This window comes from Gopherus flavomarginatus, chromosome 10 (assembly GCF_025201925.1).
Source record: "Gopherus flavomarginatus isolate rGopFla2 chromosome 10, rGopFla2.mat.asm, whole genome shotgun sequence".
NCBI lineage: Eukaryota > Metazoa > Chordata > Testudines > Testudinidae > Gopherus > Gopherus flavomarginatus.
The window spans coordinates 62,208,240-62,231,846 of NC_066626.1; the positions used below are offsets into that span (position 1 = coordinate 62,208,240).

The following is a 23,607-nucleotide window of genomic DNA, read 5'->3' on the forward strand; positions in this document are numbered from 1 at the left end:
TTCAACAGTACTGCTAAGGTGAATGAGGATACTCACATGAGTAAGGCTTCCAGGACTAGACTCTTGAAGCTGTATTTGTAACAAAGAAAACTATGAGACTAATCTAGCATGGTCTGTTCTTTATTAAACTAGGCTGCACATTGGTCATCAGATTGTCTTTTAAGATCTTACAGATCAATTCCTTTATTATTTACTCAAGTGTTTTACTTGATACTAAGCTTTGACTAATTGGTCCCTAATTTCTTTGTTCCCCCTTTTTATTTTTCTTTCATGTTCATAAAAAGGCTTTAAATGTATTGATTACCATTACTGCAGGCATCCCACTTTTAATTAGCAAACTATTCTTACCACTCTACTTAAGGCTGTGTCAGCACATCTATTATAAAGCTTCTTTTTTCAAAGGTTTTTTTTGCCATAAAAATTGATCTGGCTTGAATATTTTATTTACTTATAGATCTCAGCTTACAGGTAAATTTGATTTACTTGCTTTAAAAAAAATCTTTGAACATATAAAAATTGTAGGAATGCAGAGGAATTAGAGAATTATATTTTATTTAAAGTATTTCTCAACCTCAACGTTTAAATTTTATACAAATTAAAGGCTAACAGTGCTAAGTACCCTCATCTCATGCTGAAGTATAAGGGAGCAAAGGACATTTAACACCATCCAGGTGTCACTCAATATCTCAGGCTTTAAATTTGTAAGTGTAATGGACTCCTGCATTGGTCATCAGCAGGGTCTGAACCTGGGATCAGCACTACTGCGACAGCAACCTCTACTACTTGAGCCAAAACAGTGATTTTGTTAGCTCAGTAGGTCTCAGTCACAGTACAAGTACCCCAGGGGGTACACAGAGGTCTTTCAGGGGGTATATCAACTCATCTAGATATTTTCCTAGATTTACAACAAAATATTAAAAAGCATTAGTGAAGTCAGTACAAACTAAAATTTCATATGGACAATGACTTGTTTATACTGCTCTGTATACTATGCATTGAAATGTAAGTACAATATTTATATTCCAGTTGATTTATTTTATAATTATATGGTAAAAATGAGAAAGTAAGCAATTTTTCAGTAATAGTGTGGCTGTGACACTTTTGTAATTTTATAACTGATTTTGTAAGCAAGCAGTTTTTAAGTGAGGTGAAACTTGAGGGTAGGTAAAACAAATCAGACTCCTGAAAGAGGGACAGTAGTCTGGAAAGGTTGAGAACCACTGTGTTAGCTTATAGCAGTAGTAGGCTGCTATTCTCTATTTAGACTAGCCACTAGAGGGAAACAACGCACACCCACTAAGTCTTCACTAGATAAAAAAGAACTGTGTTCTTAACGCAAGTGAGCTAACCCAATGTAAAACTGTAGGAAAGACAAGTCTGTTTCCACATGAGTTAGCAGGCTGAGCTAAAGGCACCCTACTCTTTAATTTGACCTGCTAACACTTGTGAAAACTACAAACTATCTTCACCGGGATTTTACCTAAAGTAACTTAACTTGAGTTAAGCATACACTGTTTTATTCCACTGGAGAGGCGGCCATGGTGTAACTGAGTTACGTAAACACTTGAGATCTGAATCAGTAAACAAATGAGCCCAGTCCAGTACCCATTGAAGTCGATGGCAAAACACCCACTGATTTCAACGAATCGGGCTCATGGGCCCTGTTTTTTTCTTACAGAACCTCAGGCAAGTTGTTGGAAGCCCAGCTATGAAACATTCAAACTCAGGAATCTACACAGCAGCTCTTAACTGTCACACTGGAATATAGAATGAGAGGTGATCCCCAGATACTTAAGTCCCAAAACAATACAGAGTTTTAAAGATCAACACCAACATCTTTAATTTCACTTGGTAGGAGGACTTCAAAGTACAATGGACTGTGATTATCTATTCTTGAACAACCATGTCACTGATGATCATTAGAATGTCTGCACGAGACAGAAATGGCTGCAGCCTTCCAGTCAGCCACAGAGAATGAAAGGTACACCCCCCTATCTTTACCTACTAATCCAGGGCAAAAATGGATCCAGTAAAACTCAGGAGACAAACCATTCTGATAAAAGTGGACACATACTCTCAACTAATGATGAAAATGCCTCCCCAGACCACTCTTCTAAACAAGTTAAATCAGTTCATTTTCTGCCAGGTTAATTGATCCCATCCTCTGTTCTTCTCAGACAGTGAGAAAATAATAAATATGTACTGTGTGCAGTCGCTAAAAATGAGATGTAGAACTGAGTAACAACAGCATGTTACGCAATCAGCAGGCTAAGTCATCCAAAATCAACCTGTAAGGACCTATTAGAAAAGTAAAATGGTAATCAGGCCCATTCCTTGTAGATGGTTAGCAAAGCCATGTTAAATTATTAGAGTTCTTGAAATGTAAGCCTGTATTTTCAGAAAATTAGAAGTAGATACTAATTGTATTTGTCTCTGTTTACCTATAGCTTATTAGAAATTTAACAATGTGATCTAATTAACTTGTAGGTGCTAAACTTCGGTTCCTGGCTGTTATATTTCATTACTATAGTCTATTGATTCACAGAACAAATGAGGATGTTAACATTTAGATGAAACTTGTGGTGTAATAATATCATTGTTTTTATTTCTCTTTGAAGTTTGTAGTAAACTACCGTAGCGAAGTGATGACTCACTGATGCGGTGCCTCCTGCTGGTTGCCCTGGGAATTAGCTTGCTTCCAGCTCAGAGTGCTCTCTGCTGGCTGACAGCTCACCTGCCTTAGGCCCCCGTGTCCCTCCCAGACCCTGGTGCCCTTTACCTCTGCAACCCCTGTACCTGCTTTGGTCTTTGGTAAGGCCTGCAGCCTGGGGAATTGCCAGGCTGGAGCTCCCCAGCTCCTCTTGCCTTTCCCCAGCCCTGCTCTATTCCTAGTACCCTGAGCTCCCAGGCAGCCAGGTCCTTCTCTCTCTACAGCTAGAGACAGACTCCTCCAGCTCCTGGCCCCCAGCCTTCTTATAAGGGCCAGCTGGGCCCTGATTGAGCTGGCCACACCTGTGGTCAGCTACTCAGGTGCTTTCATTCCTTTTCCCAGTCACAGCCCTCTCCAGGGCTGCTTTTACTATGGACTCCCCAAGGCAGCCCTCTCCCAGGGCAGTTTTAACCGCTTCAGGGCCGAAGCAGGGTGACTACGCCGCTACAACTACCTATGAGCCATTAAAATGGTTAACTGCCTTATGCTAATGAAAGCGACTAGTTACCAGTGCATGCCTAGGAAATAGAGATTTACTTCAAAGCAATTCTTCATCCAAAGAATACCTGCTGTGATCACGTGCTGCCAAAAGATTTAACAGCTGAGCTTCAGCTATAAAAGAACTTCGGGACCTGATCCTTACTACAGTAGAACCTCAGCATTACGAACAGAGTTATGAGCTGACCAGTCAGCCACACACCTCATTGGGAACTGGAAATATGCAATTAGGCAGCAGCAGAGACACACACAAAAAAGCAAATACAGTACAGTACTGCATTAAACATAAACTACTAAAAATATAAAGGGAAAGTTTAAAAAAAAAAGATTTGACAAGATAAGGAAATGTTTCTGTGCTTGTTTCATTTAAATTAAGATGGTTAAAAGCAGCATTTTTCTTCTGCATAGTAAGGTTTCAAAGCTGTGTTAAGTCAATGTTCAGTTGTAAACTTTTGAAATAACAGCCATGTTTTGTTCAGAGTTATGAACAACCTCCATTCCTGAGGTATTCGTAACTCCGAGGTTCTCAGATCTGCTTAAGCTTTGCCAGGAAAAGTTCAAGTCTCAAGACTGAGGTCTCCAGGTGTTCCCTGGATTATCCCTGTGAATTCTCATGGAAGAATTTGAACAAACTCCACACATGGACTGCCTATTGGCCTATCACCTATTCAGAAAAAGAACTTTTACAAATCAGCAGCCTCGTCATCTCTACAATGAAATTGATATAAGAACTTTATTCAGATCTGTATGTATAATGAACTTTAACCAGAGTAACTTTCTTTTCTTTTTTAATGAATCTTAGATTTAGTTAATAAGAATTGGCAATGAGCATGTATTTTAGTAAGATCTAAAATATTCATTGACCTGATAAATAATGTGTCCAATCTCTTGGGATTGGTAGAACTTTATATATGGTGAATACGATTTTTAAATAACCCTCACTATATAGAGCTGGCTGTGTAGGTGGGAGCCAAATGCTGGATTGCTAACCAGTAAGGTATTACAGAAGCTGTTTATTACTGGCATGGTGAATCTAATTATAAGAATAAATTACCAGTTTTTGGGATCATCTGCCCTATTCTTTGCAGTTTGCTCCGAATGAGCATTGTGTGTGGCCCCTCCAGCGAGAACGGTCACATGGGGATACTGCAATCCAAAGTCTCAACCCCTCCCCTAATTACAGCTTTTCATAATGAATATAAGGGGTGACGAGATGGATGCTTGTTGAACCCTGAATGTAAGGGCCTTTGCCCAGCACTGGTTTCTGGAACCTCTCGGAGAAGGAAGATTGAACCCATTTAACAGCTACTCCATCCATTATTGTTTTCTTTCTTGTGTGGGCCCCAGTTCTTCCCTCAGTGGTGACCTTTGACATGTTCATTGTTGGGTATGCACCTACTTTGTTCCTTTTTATCTGCTCTATTAAAATTAGAGGACAGAGGGAGAAGGGTGGGGTGGAGGATGTCCTTTAAGATTAACCAAAAGAAATGAGTTTGAACAGTAACTTGAAGAGTGAGACTGAATGCCACACTGGCACAGGGATAAATAAAAGTCTTATTTGCTTGTGCTTATATGTTATTTGATAAAGGAACAGAAGTTGCTGTTGACTAGATTCACTAGCAATAAAAATCTGCTGTTAATCATCTTCGTCCTTACCCTGTAGTTACAGGCAGAGATGGTTTGAGACCATATTTGTCACTGAGGCCATACTCTGGGCATCCCAGTACTGGATCATATAGTCCACCCTCCAGTTAGGGCAGCACTGTTCCTGCAGTTTATGTATTCTATAATCTTCGGGGAAAGATTTTTTATTTTCTTCAAATTAGACCAGAAAATTAACACACTCACATTCAAACAACATTTTAGGTTGACACTAACACACCAAAGCAAGAGAATGCAAAGTTTAGACCTAACATTTCATTCTTCACTGTGAATTCTCTAGGATGGAATACAACTAAGAATACTTACCATTTCCTGTGCATAATGCTTCTCATCTTCAAAGCGCTTTACAAACATTTACTCTTAATCTGTGAAAAGTATGATTTAAGGCCAACTTTTGATAGTTTGTGTGACAATGTTAATGTCATTTAAATTGAGTCTGTTTGTATTTAATCGGATAGAACTAAAGTACTTTAGTTTAAACACTATTGTTTAAAAGCCAATTACAGAAATTCAGCTTTCCTTGAATTTATAGCATACAGCTTTTCATTTTAGAAAGATCTATCTAAATGCTTCATCCAAATTTAGTCTTTACAATTCGGACTAATTGCATAACATTCTTTTCAACCTACTGCATAATGTAGCCCTGATTTGGAAAAAAAAATGTGGCAATGTCTCTATCTACATGTTAGTAGTACTGTCTTTGTACAGCAGATAGCGCTCAAGATGTTTCCATTTATTAGAGGGAAGAGAGATTGTGTTATTGCTACTATGCTTTGCAATGCATTTGTCCGATGGTAATCTATCTAGCTCAGCATAGAATAGGATGCTCTGTAGATGTCACTGCCTTGATAGAAATGGGCACTCTCTCATTAATACATTAGCTGATCTAATAATTGTTTAACTTATATGTGGATAAATATTTCTTTTAACTGAAATTAACATACATAGTCCCTAAACAAATACGTTTGTAGAAGGCACCATTTATTTTTAACCCAGGATATGGAAGTAACATTTAGATTCAAATTTTGTTAAATAAGTGTAAGTCCATATGTCACTTAAATTGACTATTCTCTAGTGAGTTTTTTTAAAAGTAAAAATGCAGCACTACGCAGATCTACTAAAATGAACACAGAACTGGGGCGAACTTTCAAAATATTAAATATTATAAAAATATCTGAACATATGCAGATTGAATTTTAATGGATGGTCTCAATGAGCATTTGTGTTTGTTCAAGGTATTTTCTGTATCTTCGGAGTGTGATGAAAATGAACTCATTTTAGAGTTTAACTAGTTGTATTTTTATTGTTATGGATCAAGTGTAATTTTTCAGACCCAGATGAATACCTGAGATTTAAGACTATACCCCATGCACAGAATACAATTCCATATATGACATTCAGAAGAGGAATCTAATTGGGAAACTAATGGATACAACTACATTATTGTAATCATCTGGTAAAATTGTGCCAGTTTTCCTGGACAGTTACAGAATTTTTAAACATTTTTTTACTAGTGAGGCTTTGAGAAGTTTAAAATATAGGGGCAGTCTGAATGAAATTGGAACATGGAGTTAGTAATGAGACGAGACATGGCAGCAGAAAATTAGGGGGAAACTAATCTGCAAATGACAGGCCCGGTTTTGAAAAATGAAATGACTGCTGCTATCCCAATTTCAGCCTGGTGGTAGAGCGGTTGCATATCACATCACATGCAAATTACAGATTAGAAAGATGTGGCACTGCCAAGCTCGGAACAATCACATCAATTAAAAATATAAGCACTACCACTTCACTTCCACAGAAAGCAGTAGGTGGATGTATTCAGTGCACCCATCTATTCTATGAGCATACTGGAACTTCAGCTAAACAGGTTGCCTCATGAACACATCATGTTTTCAAAACTTTACTTCTCCTTTTTCAGGTTTTAACTGATCATCTGGCACTTAGGGGATGGAGGACAGAGAGTGAAAAGCATCAAGCTTCTTATCCTTTTCTCAAAAATTGGTCCAGGTGTGTATTTTTGTTGTTGGTTTTTGTAGCCACTAAAAGAAAATCATTTAATCCTGGTTTGTTTTGCTTGGACTCATCCCTCCTTCCTTGGATCTTTTTGAACATGTGTATCAACTGACTTGCCATGTACGTGCTAGATTCTCCTCTCTTCTGTAACACGAGCAATCATACTCTTTTTCCTGAATGTGAAAACAATCTGCTCCAAACTAAGAACTTTCCCTCCCCTCGTAGATGCGGTTCTAGCTCAGAGGGGTGAGTTAATTAATAGTGTTTGTGTGCTCTGATCCCCCTGGAGAAAGTTGTGTCTCCAGAGTTATGGTGATGATGGACCCTAGCTGTGATGAAACTGCTGGTGCAGCCACCTGCAATCATGCTCCCACCAAAGAAGCAATGGACCTTGCTAAGGTATGTAACATGGAAAAGTGCATTTTATAAAGAATAGTCAGTCTTTCTGGGAACATTCTTGAGTCACATGGGAAGAAAGTGAAATCTCATTGGGTTGAACCCTAAATCTCATTGGGTTGAACCTATAACTAGCTCTAAATGCCTAAACCCTGTAACATAAACTGACTTTTGCAAGTCCTGTAGTGTGGTAGCCCTGCTTCTGCCAAGCATAATTTTCCTATAGAACAACACTGAAAACAAAACACACACTTTCCCATATGTGCCCCAGCTCTCCAGCATTGTATCTGAGCTGCAAATAGAGATTTATAAGGGAAAAGGGGCACTATAAATACAGCAGGCCTCCTTAAAAGTCAGGATAAAATGTGTAAATTAACTCAAACCACCCTCCCTTTCCTTTTAGAGGGGAAAGCAATGAAAACAGGGAGACGGGGGGGGGGGGGCGGCAGGGGTTAAATAGTTGATCATTTTAAATACTTTTCTTTAACCACCTCCATCCCTGTTTTAAAATGTCTTAAGCACCCAGGCTGGAACCTCCATCTCCTCAAGGAAGCAGCAATGGGCCAAAGGGGAAGGAAATGACGTTCAATGTGATCCCCCAGTGTGTCCTGTCCCTGGGTGAAAAATGCAAACTTGCTTTACTTAGTCCTGATCCTGCAGCAAAGCCGTGCGTGCGGGCCAGGCCTGGCTTAAGGGTGAGCAGTAAAGTACAGTTCTGCTAACGCCAATCCTCCCCCCGCCCCCCACCAGTTAGGGCGGTCCCGCTGCCCGCCTCTCCCCGCTGGCGGGCCGGGCAGCTCCGCCGCACGAGCACCAGCGCGGGAGGGGTTGGCCCGGACCCCCGTGGGCCGCGCAAGTGAGTCCATCCCCCACCCTGCTCCCGCACGCCCGGCTGGGAGCCGCTCCCCGGTGCCCGCCCCCCTCGGCGTTACATCCCGGGGCTGCGGACACGAAGCTCCTGCCTCAGTCAGAGATGCCACCCGACGTGCCCCCGGGGCCAGGCCGCTTCCCCGCCGGGGCTCCCAGCGCCCCGCCGCGGGTCCCCTTCCTGGCCCAGCCGCCTCAGCTCCTCCCCGGCCCGTCCCTACCTGCCCCGCGGGGCCCGCCCGCCCGGAGCGCCGCTCCCCTGGGCACGCCCCAGCCCCGCCGCTGCACTTCCCCGCTGCGCGCCTGGCTCCCGCCGCCCCAGGGCCCCTCCCGGCCCCCGGCCGCTCCTCACAGCCACGCCGCCTCCAACTCCCGGCGGGACCCCGCCGCTCCCAAGCTCCTCCCCGCCCTGCCTCGCGCCGCCCGCGCGCGGGGCGGGCAGCTCCGGAGGCGGCTGGCGCGCGCAGCGGGGATAGTGCTGCCGCTGCCGCCCAGCCCCCGGGGGGGCGGGGGAGGTGACAGCCCCCTCGGATCTCAGTCCAGTCCTGCCGCGGCACGGGAGGGCTCTGCCGTGGCCAGCTCAGGTGGCCCCGCTGCCTGACAAGCGGAGCGCTGCGCTGAGGATGGGTTGGGGGGTTGCTTCTCCCTGATTGTGTTTTGCTTAAGGTGATCACAGTGGTATGTCCCTGTACTCAGTCCTGCCCCCCAAGTGGAGATGTGCAAGATCCAAGTAAGGGAAATCATCTCCTAGACTCCAAGTCAGAATGATGTACCTGCAGCCCCTGCCTCTTGTTGTGGTACAGAGCTTCCTTCAGCTTGTAAGTCTGCTTTTTTTTTTTTAATTCTTTATGCTAAAAGTAACTGCAGAGCCCTTGGAAATCTATAGCCACGGCGTTTCTGAAAAGCGTTTGCATTTATCTCTGTGTCAAAAGCAGCAAGCATTCCTTTGCAGGTTGTTATGTAGGCTAGAAATACCGTAACCCAGAGTCTTTGCAGAGGGTTTATTTAATTATTTAGGGTGAGTTTAGTTTTTTGTAACCAGTCTCAAATATCCAAAGTAATGGAGCACATGCCCCTTCATCAAACATTTGTGCTGGGTGTGGATTGTGGTGCCTTTTTGCTAGGAACGTGGCATTTAACACTCTCTTTTCTGCCTGCTTGTTTCGTGCAACTCTAAGAGCAACTAAATAAGAGTTCTTAACACACAATCTGTATATCCTCTCCCATTAAACTGCTGTCATGTTACTTGGGAAAGGTAGTCGTTGTCTACCTGCATACCTTTTGGAGATAAAATAGGGAGTAGACTTTAATGCAATAAAGGCAGCCACAACTTGCACCTAAGTAACTGATGGTTACAGTCCCGTAGATTAAGATTCTCTTTTTAGAGTGCCATAGTTTTCTCTGTATTTTTTGGTAATATTTTTCAATAAGTTTAATTGGGATTTCACATTTCTAAGGCCTGTATTTTAAATAATACTCTCTAACAATAGAAGCTATAACTGTCTTTAGGATATATCTGTGACTGTGGACATGTTGAATATCCTGAGCTATGTGATGCTTCAGAGTATCACCATTCCACTTCTGAACCTTACTCTAGATCCACAGTTAGCATTGCATAGTACCAATTTAGTTAACTATTTTAAGGAAGTGGATGGCAAACACTGGCTTAAAATTATTTGTCCTTATGAACTTTTCTGTTTTCCTGACTTCATATTAAACAGTTATTGTAGAGTTTATGATTCTTTGTTGAACTCCACACAAGGATTTCTGTCCATTTGGATTAGGTACAGAAAGATGTGCCTGTGTGGTAGTGTTCAATTATACCTTAAATGCAAAAGAATTTGAGTGACTGAAGTAGTATGTTTAGGCAATAGAGATTTAAAAAGCTGGGAGCTACAAAATAAAATTAAAATGAGATGCTTCATTTGAAATAGGTGTGTAAAGAGTGTGATCTCTAGCACACCCCTTTTAATGAGAAAATAAAATTCTTGTTCTTGGGATATTAGGGAAAATAAACTGAATTTGAGGGGAAAAAATAAAGAACCTTAAAATGAGTTTGCCAGCCTTACCTGAAAGCAAAGGAAACATTATTGTAATTTTATTTCAAAATGCCTTTTTTTAAGGAGCATGTTAATTATGTGAGCAGTTGTCTCTGATTTAGGCTGCAAAAGTTCTGCCTCTCTACCTAGCTGTCTTGTATCTGAAAGTTTGTCACCATAGTCAACAGGGAATGTGTAATAAACCTTGAAGGGATTAAACACCCTCCTTAAGAACTGGATTCTAATATTACAGCATGAGTTGATTGATTAGTTTTTGAGGAAGCTTATGTCAAATTCTAATCCGTTTTTGGATTGTGCTTGTCTTGTAATGTTTTTTGCTTCAGCACTTTATCATGGCAATGAAGTACGGAGCTGCAGTCTTGCGATAAGGCACACATTTCTTTCACACTGCTATCCTTTTGGACAATAAAAGGCTGTTTACATTCTTCACATTCTTACAGCACAGTTTCTAGCTAACCAAACACACAGGGGTTAGGGATGTGAATGGAAAGCAGTAAATGGATTACTAAATTGCTGAGGAGGAGAGAACTAAATTGAAACACTTTCTCTTTTTCTTTTTTATTACCAGATATCAAAGGGACTGATTAAAACTTGTCCCAACAGGCATCAGTCGTATTCCACATTTTTTATGGATGATGATGTGAACTTACTTGCTGTGGTGTTTAAAATTGTTTAGTATGAACGCTGATCACTTTGAAGAATCAAAATATGTTTTCTTTGATGCTACAAAAATCACACGAAGTCAATACCTGTTCTCAGATGATACAAGCTGTATAACTCACGGTGGGGTGGGGGGGGTATTTTTCTGGCTTTCTGCTATTTACATCACAAACAACTAAAGCTTTGGAGGCACTTAATCCTGCAATGCTTATCATTAATTTAATCAAAAATAATTTTGAAACAAAGCAAGAATGTCTTAGATTTTAGGGGTAGTTTAGGGGTACGAAGTAATGTGGTATACTGGATTGTATCAGGATATTTATTTAGCCTTTGTCTTCTGTTAACTAAAGTTAAACTATAGTTTTATTGTTATTTTGTTCTAAACAGAGAATACTAGATTGAATTTAGAACACTTGGTACCTATGGTGGTATATAGATTAGATTTTTCAAATGAATAATTGCTTCTTGGAATCTAATTAATAGAATTTTAGCAAGCTGGTATTGGTGATATTTAAATATCAATTCTTGTTTTATCTTTTTAAATCATCAAAGATCAACACAGAGAATCTTAATATACTACAAGAGGTTCTGCATTTCAGCCAATGAAGAGAAAATTACAATTTTTAGAGTTGTGATAGAGCAAAATGAGACTCAGCAAACTTTGTATAAGCAGCAAGCCTTCATCTCAAAATTTCTTACAGGATTTGGGATGATAATTTTTGAGGTTAATTTCTACTTAAGTATGTAAAATTCATGGTTAATGGGAAAAGGTGCTAAAATGAAAAAAGTAAATACATCAATGAGTGTGCCATATTTCTTAAGGCATTTAGAACTAAAAATGAAAAATACACTTTATCCAGTTTCAGTTCAAAATCAGGATATGCCTTTCAAATGCAAATGGAAGTCTGTATACACATACACACTTTTTCACACTACTTTATATATTCAAGTATATTAAACAATGAGAATGCATGCTATTATATCAGATTACAGAGGTGTGCTAACTCACTTCTCTAGGAGAATCTTCAATTTATAAATCAGTTTACTCCACACATCCCTAGTCAATATACGTCAGAATGATAATTTGTGCACAGTCAATACTCATTTGGGCATTTATTGGCTAAATGACAAGACAAAATAAAAAGCTGCTACAGTATTATAACCAGTAGTTGCAATTGTTTTACATTTATTGTTAATATTAAGATGTTCAATTGTCAATTACACAGTGCTGCATTAGTAATTATATTTTATGAATAATGGAACCACTCCTTTAGAAGTGGAAAAGAACTAAAGTACTAGGGTCATCTACTACAGTCTCTAGCAATACTGGATTATTTTCTACAGTACATTTGCCAGTGTTTTGTCAAATGTAATATTAAGAGTCTGAAGAGATAGGGCTTCCTCCACTCTTCTTGGCAGATTATTCCCCATTCTAATCAATTTTACTGTTAGCAAGTTTTCCTGATATTTGGCCTGCTTTTTTTCTTAACTTCATTGTATTTCCCCTATTTATATTTTGCTGATGAAAAATGTCATGTGTTTCACAACAGTATTTTAAAATTATTTGCATAGGTCCCTAGTTTAAAATGTGTGGAACTGCCTAAACAAATAAACAAAAACAAACATCGCACCTTTGCTTTCCTAATTCCAGGTAATATTAATAGTCATGTATTTTTGCATATGAATCATGGATGCAAGTCTGATTTTCCTTTATCTCTATAAGAATGGGCCAGTAGTTCATTATCTCAGTGTTTCACAGTTATAGACAAATGCAAGTGCAGTGCATTGTAATGGTTCTGTAACAGGGTACTTTAACTGCTTGCTTGTTCTTTAAATTCTACTTCCTGAAGCTTTTGGACATAAAATTTGAAATAAATAAATATAAAATAGCAGCACTTCCTAGTGCCTATAGTTCAAGTTATGTCAGCATTCTCACGAAACTCATTTCTCACTTAGCCATGAACATTCTCACTTGGCAGAATTGTCAAACATGCTGTTCATCTAACAGCCAGTTGTTTTATAAATACCTCTTAAAAGCAGATGAGTTATTTTTAAATTGTTTGTTTGGTGAGTGTGTGCGCACACAATGGAGAAGTTTAAGAACTTTTTCCTCAGTAAGACTGGTTAATGTAGCTTTAGTTTAAGGGAAAAATCAGTAAAAAAATTAGTCCATTTGTGTTTAATTTTTGTTAAGTAGCTGAAATAATTACCTTTATTCAAAATTAAATTTGACAAACAATCCAAAATTCTCAGACACGGCCTTTGTTAAAATAGAGTTAAGTCATTGATGAAAAAGTACAACTGTAAGGGGGAAAGAACCTTACTGGAACACTGTAATAGTAGAAGAAACACAAATATCTTGAAAGTTAGTATATTCACAGTTAAGTTTGCAATTAACAGAAGTATGTGTTGAAAAGTATGAAGTGCAGTGCTAAGGTCCCCTCAAACCTGAATTGTGCCTCTTTATCCCTGCTAACCCAGGCCCCCTCTATGTAAGGGTAATTGTGCCTGCAATAATCACAGCTGGTTGACATGACAAATCTGGATATTTTGCATTTCAGATAGAAAATCAAGACTCTCCAGGTGCCTTAAATCCTGTGGGTCAATTCCTGTTCTTATTCAATTCAGTAGGAGTTGTGCTGTTGACTTTAGTAGGGCTAAGATTTCACCTTGTTTATTTTGATGTTTTGCTTGATGCTGCAGAAAACGTAAAACCACATCTATCATGGCTTAATGCAGCAGAGTATGGGTAGTTTAAGGAGGAAGCAAGGAGACTGAAGTTTAAAACAGACCAACCATTGTGGGTAGTAGGATTAACAAAGTTGTGAAATTTCCATTGTGTGGCATGAAAGATCTATATTAAGAAGGTGGAATGGGAATTATATTTCAGTTTGTATTAATGAAATATGTTGATACCTTGCATCTTCCACATAAGGATCTAAACATGATTTTCAAACATTGGTTAATCTAGTCCTGTGCGGTAGGTAAATATTAGTCACATTTTACATGTAGCATAATGGAGCTACAGAGAAGTTATGGATATTGTTAAAAAAAAATCACACAACAAGACAGCATAGAAAACTGACACCTGGGTGTCCTGATGGTGATACCCAAGCCTAATGCACTAGATCACAACGCATCTTCCCAAGCAAGTCACTCAGCCTCTGCATCTGTTTCACCATCTGTAGAATGGGGATGATGATGTTTGCCCCACAACCCCTGCTGAAATACCCAATAAATATGTGTAATAATTTTTCCTAATTACTAGTAACCTAATTTAACAGATGGGAAAAATGGAGATAGAGAATAATAGTGACAAGATCCCATTTTCAGAAGTGACATGGTGTATGTCTACAATGCAGTAAAAGACCTGTGGCTGGCCCAGGTAGGTTAACTCATGCTTGCGGGGCTTGGGCTAGAGGGCTATAAAATTGCAGCATTGACATTTGGGCTTGGGCTTGGGCTGGAGCCCGAATGTCCACACTCAATTTTATAGCCTCTCAGCCTGAGACCCACAAGCCTGAGTCAACTGACCTGGGCCAGCTGTGGCTGTGCCATGAGTCTTTTATCGCAACGTAGACATAGCCGTAAGCACTTAGGAACCTAAGACCTGTTGAAAGTAAATGAGACCTACGACTTAAGGCCAGATTTTTAAAGGTATTTTGCTACATAGAGATGTGGACAGGTAGCCAGAGAGATTTTCAAAAGCACCTAATAGGTGCCTAACCTACCTAGGTGCTTAAAGCTCTGTAGGCAGCTGTCTGTCTCTAGGCACCAAAATACTTTTGAAAATCTGTCTCTAAGCAGCTAGGTCCCATTGACTTTCTCCTAAGTCACTTAGGTGCTCTTGAAAATTTTACTCTAAATGCTTGGCAGGGGTTTGGCAGCAGGAGATGCTGTGGTCTAGTGGTTTGGACATGGGCCTAGAACTCAGTGAGATCCAGGCACTATTTCTGGTAACATTTATTCATGCATCACGATCCCCTTAGACATAATAGGAAGTTGGTGCATACAGATTTTACAATTGTGTCTAAATATCCATATATACTGATCATCAAGCCATAAAGGCTCTAAATAAGTCAGTATCTTTACTAGTTGAATAACAAGCTTTTAAAAAGGTTTTTATTGTTATTTTTATTAATATTACATGCTGACAAGATAAACTCTTATGGCTCCAGTTCAACTATTTCAGTCCATCAGATCAATAATACACATTTTTAAACAATTTCTTGTGTGTATGTATTTATAGCACAGATCTTAACATCTCAAGAATTATTAGGATATAGTGGGTCATTAACTAACATTGTACATTTCCTTAAATATATTTTCACAGATCATTTTTTAAAAAAGTCATAAATCTGTATTTATACAATAGATGGGACCATTAAAGTCAATTGCACCAATTCATTCTTGAGGACTTGTGAGAAGCATTGCCCTTTTCTTTTTGGCCAATCTAAGCTTCTTGATTAAGTTTTGGTAAAAACAATGGCACTTTTACTGAACAGATATGGGGCTGGCTTCTTTCAGGTGCAAGAGATGTATTTTCACGTATCTTTTTATTTCTCTCTGTCAAATTGCCATGTGGCCAAATTCTGGTACAAGGATGAGGTGTTTTGCCTGGGAATTTTTAGTGGACAAATAAGTGGGAGTCTGAAAACAGAGGAGAAGTTGTGAAAGTTATCATGCCAACATGGCCAACATAAATCAGCTCTAGTTTTGACTCCCAAACATTATATTCTCCTTCAACTCTTCTTCTCCTGAGTTCAAAGCCAAAGTGACCTATTTATGTTTTAGAATATTTCCAGAAATTCCTAAATTACGTCCTTTAGTTGTCTTTACATTTAATTTACACTCTCTTGATTTCCAGGCAAGTCTAGTAGCTTAAATTACTATAGAGTATCTTTAGGAAGTTTATAGAATAATGAAACTTAAAGAAATAGGACCTGTTAGGCTATCTAATCTATACCCCTTCCTGCACAGGATTGCTCCCTATGGTATATTTTCTATCACGCTGTCTAGACTAGTTCTTAATAACTCATGCAACATAGCTTCCACCACTTTCTTTAGAAACTATCCTAGCTCCACAATTTAACAGATCATACCATTTCCAAGTTTTTTCTGATATTTAGTCTATCTTTTCCTAATTTCATTTCATTACTTTGTTCCAGCCTGAATCATGCAAACAATTTATCACCCTCTTTTGACCTTTATTCTAAGCACTATTATTATTTATATTGTAGTAGCACCCAAAATGCGCTAAACTCTGTGCAGATGTAACCCTTCTGCCAGAATCGGCAGCAACGAGGGCCAGGTTCAGTATTTAGGAGTTTTTCTAAACAATGCAAAACAGAACTAGCTCAAGCCTGCACCCAGTGATCTGGGAAAACTGGCCACCACCTTTAACAGATCCTGGGTACCCAGACCCACCGACAGCAATTCTGGGCCCCAGGGCAGAACAGTCAATGGGCCGTCGCGCACACACAAGCCGCACCCAGGCAGACGCAATCTGCCTGACATTTGGGCTGTGCTGCGCCTGCGCTGGCTGGTGCCCAGCGAGATGCTGGCTGCACTGCTGGATACCCAAAGACCCTTGCCCTGCCCCCTACCCCACCCCTTCCCTGAGGCCACACCCTGTCCTGCCCCTTCTCAGAAGCCCCCCCCCTGCTCTCTCCATCCCCCCCCCCGGTCACTCTCTCCAACCCTTGCTTACTTTCAGCAGGATGGGGCAGGGGGGTTGGGTGAGGGAGGAAGTGTGGAGTGCAGGCTCTGGGAGGGAGTTTCGGTGCAGGAGGGGATGCAGGGTCGGGCTCTGGGAGGCACTTTGAGTGTGGGAGGGCGCAGGCTCTGAGAGGGAATTTGGGTGTGGGGGGGGTGCAGGGTTGGGCTCTGGGAGGAAGTTTGGGTGCGGGCTCTATGTTGGGGCAGCAGGTTGGCGTGCAGGAGGGGGTCAGAAGATCAGCGCTTACCTCAGGCAGCTCCTGAAAGTGACCAGCACACCCCTCTGGCAGTGGCTCCTAAGCGGGGGGCCCAGGGGATCTCTGCATACCACTGCACTCAGGCACTGCCCCCGCAGCTCCCATTGGCCACAGTTCCCGGCCAATGGGAGCTGCAGAATCGGCACTGGGGCGGAAGCAGAGTGAGGGCGGGCAGGAAGCCTGCCTTAGCTCTGCTGCACTGCCAGCGGCAACCAGGAGCCCCAGGGCTGTTTTAAATCGCCCGGGGCCCTGGGCAATTGCCCCCTTTCCCCCCCGCCCCCGTCGGCAGGCCTGTGGGTAACTCTAAGAGGCAATACTTCCCCCCTCGCAAGCACTGAGTCTGTGTATAACAAAAGAAAACTTTTAACAGGGAAAGGAATCCAGGAATTCATTTGTGAAAACACCACAACCATGGTTCATATGCATGTAACCGCAAGCAAACACCCAACCCACAGTACATATGGACAATGTTTTTTGCCTCTATTTCCCACCCTGCAGTGTGAAAGTCCAACAAATGAATGTCCCTTTAACATGTCACTCCCCTTTCCTTTCACTACATTCCATTGACAGTTGGTTGTCCTTAGTCAGCAAAGACCCAGAGCTCAGAGGTGGGTTCACCTTCCACCTTGGAAGTGTGTGTGTGGGGGGCCATGTGCTGAGGTTCCACCATGTAGCCCAGCTCTTCCTGATTTCAGCTTTTAGTGATTTCACTGTGTAGCAGGGAACCTCACTGCTAGTGTAGCCTCCGCATTGTCTTTTTCTGCAGCACTGTCCACACACCAAGTCAAAGACTTAGCCCCTAGACCTGCTATCAGTGATTCAGCTCTGGTAATCACTGAACAGAACCATTGGACTCTCAGCTGAATCAATCAGCTCTGTCTTTAAACACAGGGGAGGGGAAGAGAGGGTCAGATGGTGTCTAGGACTGTTTAAACAGAGTCCATAAGGGTGGGTGGGTAGGAACAACTGTCTCTACCTCCTGTCTCTTTAACTGGGAGTTGGCATCCCTTCCTCTGCTTTGCAAGTGAGATTACATTTAAAGTGACCCTCAGTCAGGCCATACCAAGTACAGTTTTGCTGTCCTTTACTCATACAATAAGGATAATATTTCATTACCCCAACATTAAATTCAAAAATGAATTGTAACCCCAAACCAGCCAGAACTGATCACTTTGGCAAAGCAGCTCCATCTGCTGAGCAGAGTAGATGTGTCTATGCAAATACAGTCTGCTCCTGAAGTCTTTTCCCCCCAGTTCATCACTAGATACCAGGAGAGAGCTCACTTAGACCCTGCTTACTCAGACATAGTCATGTCCTGAAAAGCTTGCCATCAAAGGCTCTGATCCTGCAAGGTGCTCTGTATGGAGGGATATTCTGTGCTTGTATAGTCAGTTGCAGTAAACACAGAGCTTCTTGCAGGATTGGGACCTAAGAGATTAAAAAATCCAAAACGAAGGGTGAAAGAGAGAGAGAACATTATGAAAATGTTAGTCACAGATTAATGGTTAACAATGAATTGAGCTTTGCACTTAAAGCAAGAGTTCTAGTACTTGTATGTACAAAGATATCTATGGTATATCTTTCCCAGAATTACAGCACTTTTGAGTATAGAATACACTTTGAGAATTTACAAGTAATTAGTTAGATTTAGAATTAATTTTAAAAGGATCATTCTGCTTCACCTCTACAAGCCCAGAGGTGTGGCTCTGAGTATTCTGCCCAGCCCAGCTGCTCCAGTCTACATCCTCTCTTGCAATATGGACCCTGGATTCATGAAATACTCTCTGTAGGAAGATGGAGCCATACTGCCCGGGAGGAGGCTGACTTCCCCACTATATCTGGGGATGTTAGGGGAAGTTACCCAGGCCAATTAATATGACATATGTCTATTAACTTAATATGCTACTGTTTAATGCTACCTGTTATTTATAATCCAGTTTCTAGTTCATGTGATACTTTTCATATACTGTTTGTATTTACTTTTCTAGTAGAATTTGATGAGCTGCTAAATCATTGGCTTTCCTAAAGCGAAGCTGTATTACAGCTACACTGCATTCAAAATAACCCACAGTTTTGATTTCATATTTTGAAGACAAAAACATGTCACGGTTGATAGTACATACCAGTAATTTAGAGTAAAATACACTATAGAGAGTTTGTAATTATTTCAAAATCAAGCACTAGAAACCCAGAACTTTCAGAGTTACGGTTACACTTAGACAAAATTGAAACATATTAAGCTGTAGAAATGCATAGCAAAGGCACTCAAACAACCTTAAGTCTGCCTTGTAGTGATACTATGAAGAGAAAAAGATGGAAAAAACAAACCGAGCATCTTTAAATATCCATTTAATCTTATCTGGGACCACAGATACTAAAATGCCTTAATTATATGGTTATGCATAGTATCATGACAGGGCAGAATTAAGGTTGTTTGAGAGCTTTAACTGTGCATTTCCAAACCTCAACATGTTTTAGATTTTTTTTTTTAAGTGTAACCTTAACTCTTAATATCCTGGCTTTCCAATGCTTGGTTTTGTGATAATTACAACAGTCCTGTAATATATCTTACTCTAAATTTCTGACATGTCCTCTCAATCTCCATCTTAATTTTTTCCCCTTGGAATGTCCTTGTTTTTTAAGAAAACTCTTAAAAATGTCATATACAAACACTAAATAAGAAACCCAAAGACAATGGTGCTACATGATATTTTTGAGTTGAAGATGTGATGTAGCAACCTTGAAACATTCTTTTTAAGGGCAGATATTCCAGAACATCATTTCAGCTGCTTTGTGCTGCTCTGAACTGATGAATCTGGCCGCTAGTTTGCAATTTACGTACTGGGTTAGAGAGCTGTGCTATGGAGACTGGTGCGATGTGAAAGAATGGGTAGGAGAAGCCTAGTTCATGAATTTCAATGTTTCTGCATTTTAAAATCAGCCCTTATATGCCTCCCTCAGTTTCCCCAGCAATGCTGCTACAGTGCACAGTAGAACCAAGGCAGCAGAACCATGGGAAGCATTTCAGCCACTTAGTATGTGGTCAAACCCCATTCAGGTTGTGGAGAGAGGCTGTCCAATGAAACCTTTTAGTCAGTGGATCTCAGCTATACTTGGATGTTGCTTTCGTTTATTTGCCCAGTTTGTTAATCAGCTATAGGAATGCAGAAAAATTTCTGGCTTTGTTTTCTACACAAAGGATGTTTTTACGAAAACCTCTTAGTGTGGCTGTCCCCTATTGAGGCAAAAGTCCCACTGGATTAAATGTGGATTTTTTTGTTTTGTGGTTTTGTTTAGCACTCAGCCAAGCATTCCAAAAACTGCAGATGCCATAGAGATTGCACTATTTGTATATATAGTATTTTTTTCTTCTGACACCCTCTCTCTGTCAAGCACTCCTTGCTGTATCGATGAGCTCTGGTGTGTAAAATTCACATCAAGACTGAACAGTACAGCAAGCTGCGCTTTCACTGCAGTGCACACATTAGCATTTTGGGGGCAGAGAAAGCTGGGTTTTTTCCTCTCAAAAAAGGCTTTAGTTACAGCAAAAATTGTAAAACTACTGCTGACAGATTTTCCCAAGTTCCAAAAACAGTGAAATCCATTTTCATGTAATTCTTTCCCAATTTTCTTGTTTTTTGACACAGTTCAACTTTGAAAACTGAATGCACAATTGAAAGTGCGCAAATCAAAATCAGCTTAAAATATTACTCATATATTTTGATTGTGTGTAATTATTATAGCTTTCAGAAATAAAATCTGTTTCCCACATTAGGACATTCCCCCATGCACCAGTGTATATCAATCTCCCAGAACATTTTATTTAATATTAAATGTTAAATATATTAAAATAAAATGTTTTAGAAGTAAACACCAGTAAATATATGAGGGAAAGAAAAAAATTGGCATGTTTCATACTCAAATCCATTTTATGATACTAATTCCTTAAACTTTTTATGCAAATTTTCATGATATAATATCCGTGATCAGCAATTGAGAGCCTGAAATTGCCAGGACTAGGGAATTTAAACCTGGTATCTTATTTAGGGTATTTTGGAAGGGGGAGTGACTTAGTTACTATATACTTGCTTATTTCACTCAAGACTCATTTTATTGTTTTTAATCATCACAATGTTCTACATTGTTAACCATCAGGAAAAGAGAGAGAGAGATTCTGATGTAAGCCACATAATAATCATGAAGATCAAGAATACTAGCCTACTGTTAAATTGAGCCTTTTAGAATTTCATTAAAATGTTATCAATGAATGTAATAGTTTAATTTCTTGGTGGAGTAAAAAGGCTAATGTGGTGAAAGCTACATATATAATAGTCACTGTCTTAGTTTGGGTTTGACAGATTGGGTTGTCTTGTCCAGTTCAGACTTGCTACTAGATTTTTAAATGGTGTTAATAAAGCTGATAACTGAGGAGAAAATTTTAAATGGTATGTGAATTTTAAATATATAGTCCCCAAGGTGCAAACCAGTATCCACTTTAATTAAACTCTGCTTTAATAATGGTTTAGATTTAGACCTGGACTTAACCAAAAAGTGGAATAGTCAGATCTGGGGTTTTGTTCCAGGCACATCTTCAACATAATATTCATTGGAAGAGGAATATAAGAACCTCTAATGGCATAGTAAAATACACACACATAAATGGGCAAAATGCCAAACAATTCAATGAGTAGTTCTTTCAGTTGCGGGATAACATCCTTATACCACTGGCGCATGTTCTGCTCATAAGTTATTGAAATGCTAAGCCTGTCTTTTTATGTTCTCTCCTATATGTCCTGAGACATGAAAGCATGAATATTTTCATCAGTGAAAAACGTCTCCCATTCCCCATTGTGACACAGAGGATGTGGCCTAACTGCTGCTACTGATTTGGTGCCCTGGGCAACTGGGTGTAAAGTAGAGGCCACACTGTTTTGTGCTGGGGACACCTTTACCTCTAAACCTTGGGCTGTGCTGATGCTGACACAGTTCAGGATCTGGGCCAAGAGGTTGGTCATGTGCAGGACTTGTCTCTGAAGTGTATGGCGTATTCACTTAGGAGTGGATGGAGACAGAGGAGAGGTGGTGGTGGTGACTTTTAATTACATTTTTATACTGTCAAAAGCTCTGGTGTAGACTTAGTTACACTGTCAAAAGAATTCTGTTGTTATGGCTTATTTTGTCCAGGGAACTGGTATAAGCTGTAATGGGAAAAAGCAGTCTTTTGCTGGTATAGTAGTATAGGGAGGTTTGTGGAGCAGGAGTCAGGGAAGGAAGTGCTGGTAGATACTTTCCTGAATGCAGACCTGCAAATCTGCTTGTGTTCAGGGCAGCAGTAGGGAGGGGGTCTGAAACCCAGGGCTTTTCACAGGGAGCACTGTCTGGGAATCAGGGCTCAGCATGTTCCTGCACTTCTTTCCCTACATGCAGTCCCATGGCAAGTGCAGCCCCCAGAGAGCACAGGGAGAGTTACTCCTATGGTGACCAGATGGCAAGTGTGAAAAATCGGGATGGAGGTGGGGAGTAATAGGTGCCTATATAAGAAAGCCCCCAAAATTGGGACTGTCCCTATAAAATCGGGACATCTGGTCACACTAATTACTCTGTAAACCCCCCGGTCCCAGCCCCTTACTGTCTGTGTGGCCCCTGTCCACAGGAAGGTTTGCAGGGCTGCAGCCCCAGCAGGAACTGCTAGGGTGGTCTGAGCACTAGCTGCAGGCAGGTTTGCATGGCTGCACATAGGATAGGCAGGTCCCAGCACTTCCTTCCCTGGCTGCAGCTTCACGTACCTGCCTGCAGGGCATGCTTGGCATATCCCAGTGCTTCTCTCTGAGGCTGCAGCCCCACATACCCACCTGCAGGTGGCAACCTTCTTCCAAAAAATGTTGCTAATAAGAGGCATGCTATTGCCTATATCCGAATCTCATTGACATTAAAGTCTTATGGGACTGGTTCCCAGCAAAATGTGGCTATTAAACAGACGTTCTTAATATTTGGGTTTCTATTAAGTGGGTTCTACTATAGGCTGTGTCTGCCCTGGGTGGAGGTTGCTGGTATAACTATACTAACATACCTTTTCTAATGTAAACTGGGCCCTAGTTAGATTCAGAAGAATAGAAAATAATGTGGTGAATGCTCCCCTTTGTCAGTGCTTTTGTAGTGAAACAAACCAACATTATACCTAACGATGATGGTGGATCTCTCCCACTTCCATCACTGAGCCTTCTTCCGCATTGACCTATGGCTGGAATGTCCTTGCTATCTCAGCCTGGCACACCTGCATCATTCTTATCTTTCATTTCCTTTCCTCATGCTTCTCCTATGCAGTCTATTAGTCTTAATTCACCAGTAAGCACTGCTGCTGTTATGCCCAACAAAACAAGACAAGACACCGTGCCAATGTTGTCTGTTGTTTGTCTTCTTCAATTGTGAGTTCTTCATGGCAAAGCTGTCTTCTACACCCTGCTCTGCATAGGGGCCGAGCACACGTTCAGTGCTCAGGAAGTGGTTAAATACAACAATACATAAAAATGGCCCATCTAAAAGATTAATAATACCAAGGATTACACAAGCACCCTCAAACACCCAAACTGTTTATCTCACATCTTCGGCAATTTCTTAATTAGAAATGTCCCTTCAGCTCCTGGGAGCTGCATTTCATTGCAAATAATGACACCTCCGACAGCTGTCAATGTGTATAAATGTAAAATCAATTAAAAGCCTTTTTTGAGAGGTACATTAAAAAGAAACCATATGTTCTGTTGGT

General features: G+C 40.6%; 2 protein-coding genes across 3 annotated transcripts in view; both read left to right on the forward strand.

The window, feature by feature from the left end:
- LOC127058877 (zinc finger and SCAN domain-containing protein 29-like) overlaps positions 1–23,607 on the forward strand; it is a 394,206-nt gene that overhangs the window by 165,684 nt on the left and 204,915 nt on the right. The gene's annotated exons all lie outside the window — the stretch shown is intronic.
- NXPH2 (neurexophilin 2) overlaps positions 7,227–23,607 on the forward strand; it is a 69,256-nt gene continuing 52,875 nt past the window's right edge. Inside the window, exons 1-3 of one of the 2 annotated variants that reach the window (XM_050969347.1) lie at positions 7,227–7,285; positions 7,802–7,872; positions 8,846–8,967. In XM_050969347.1, the coding sequence (XP_050825304.1) occupies positions 8,914–8,967 (54 nt within the window). In that variant the 5' untranslated portion in view covers positions 7,227–7,285; positions 7,802–7,872; positions 8,846–8,913. Of the gene's footprint in view, positions 7,286–7,801; positions 7,873–8,704; positions 8,968–23,607 lie in introns of those variants that run through there. The other variant, XM_050969346.1, reaches the window with a different exon arrangement.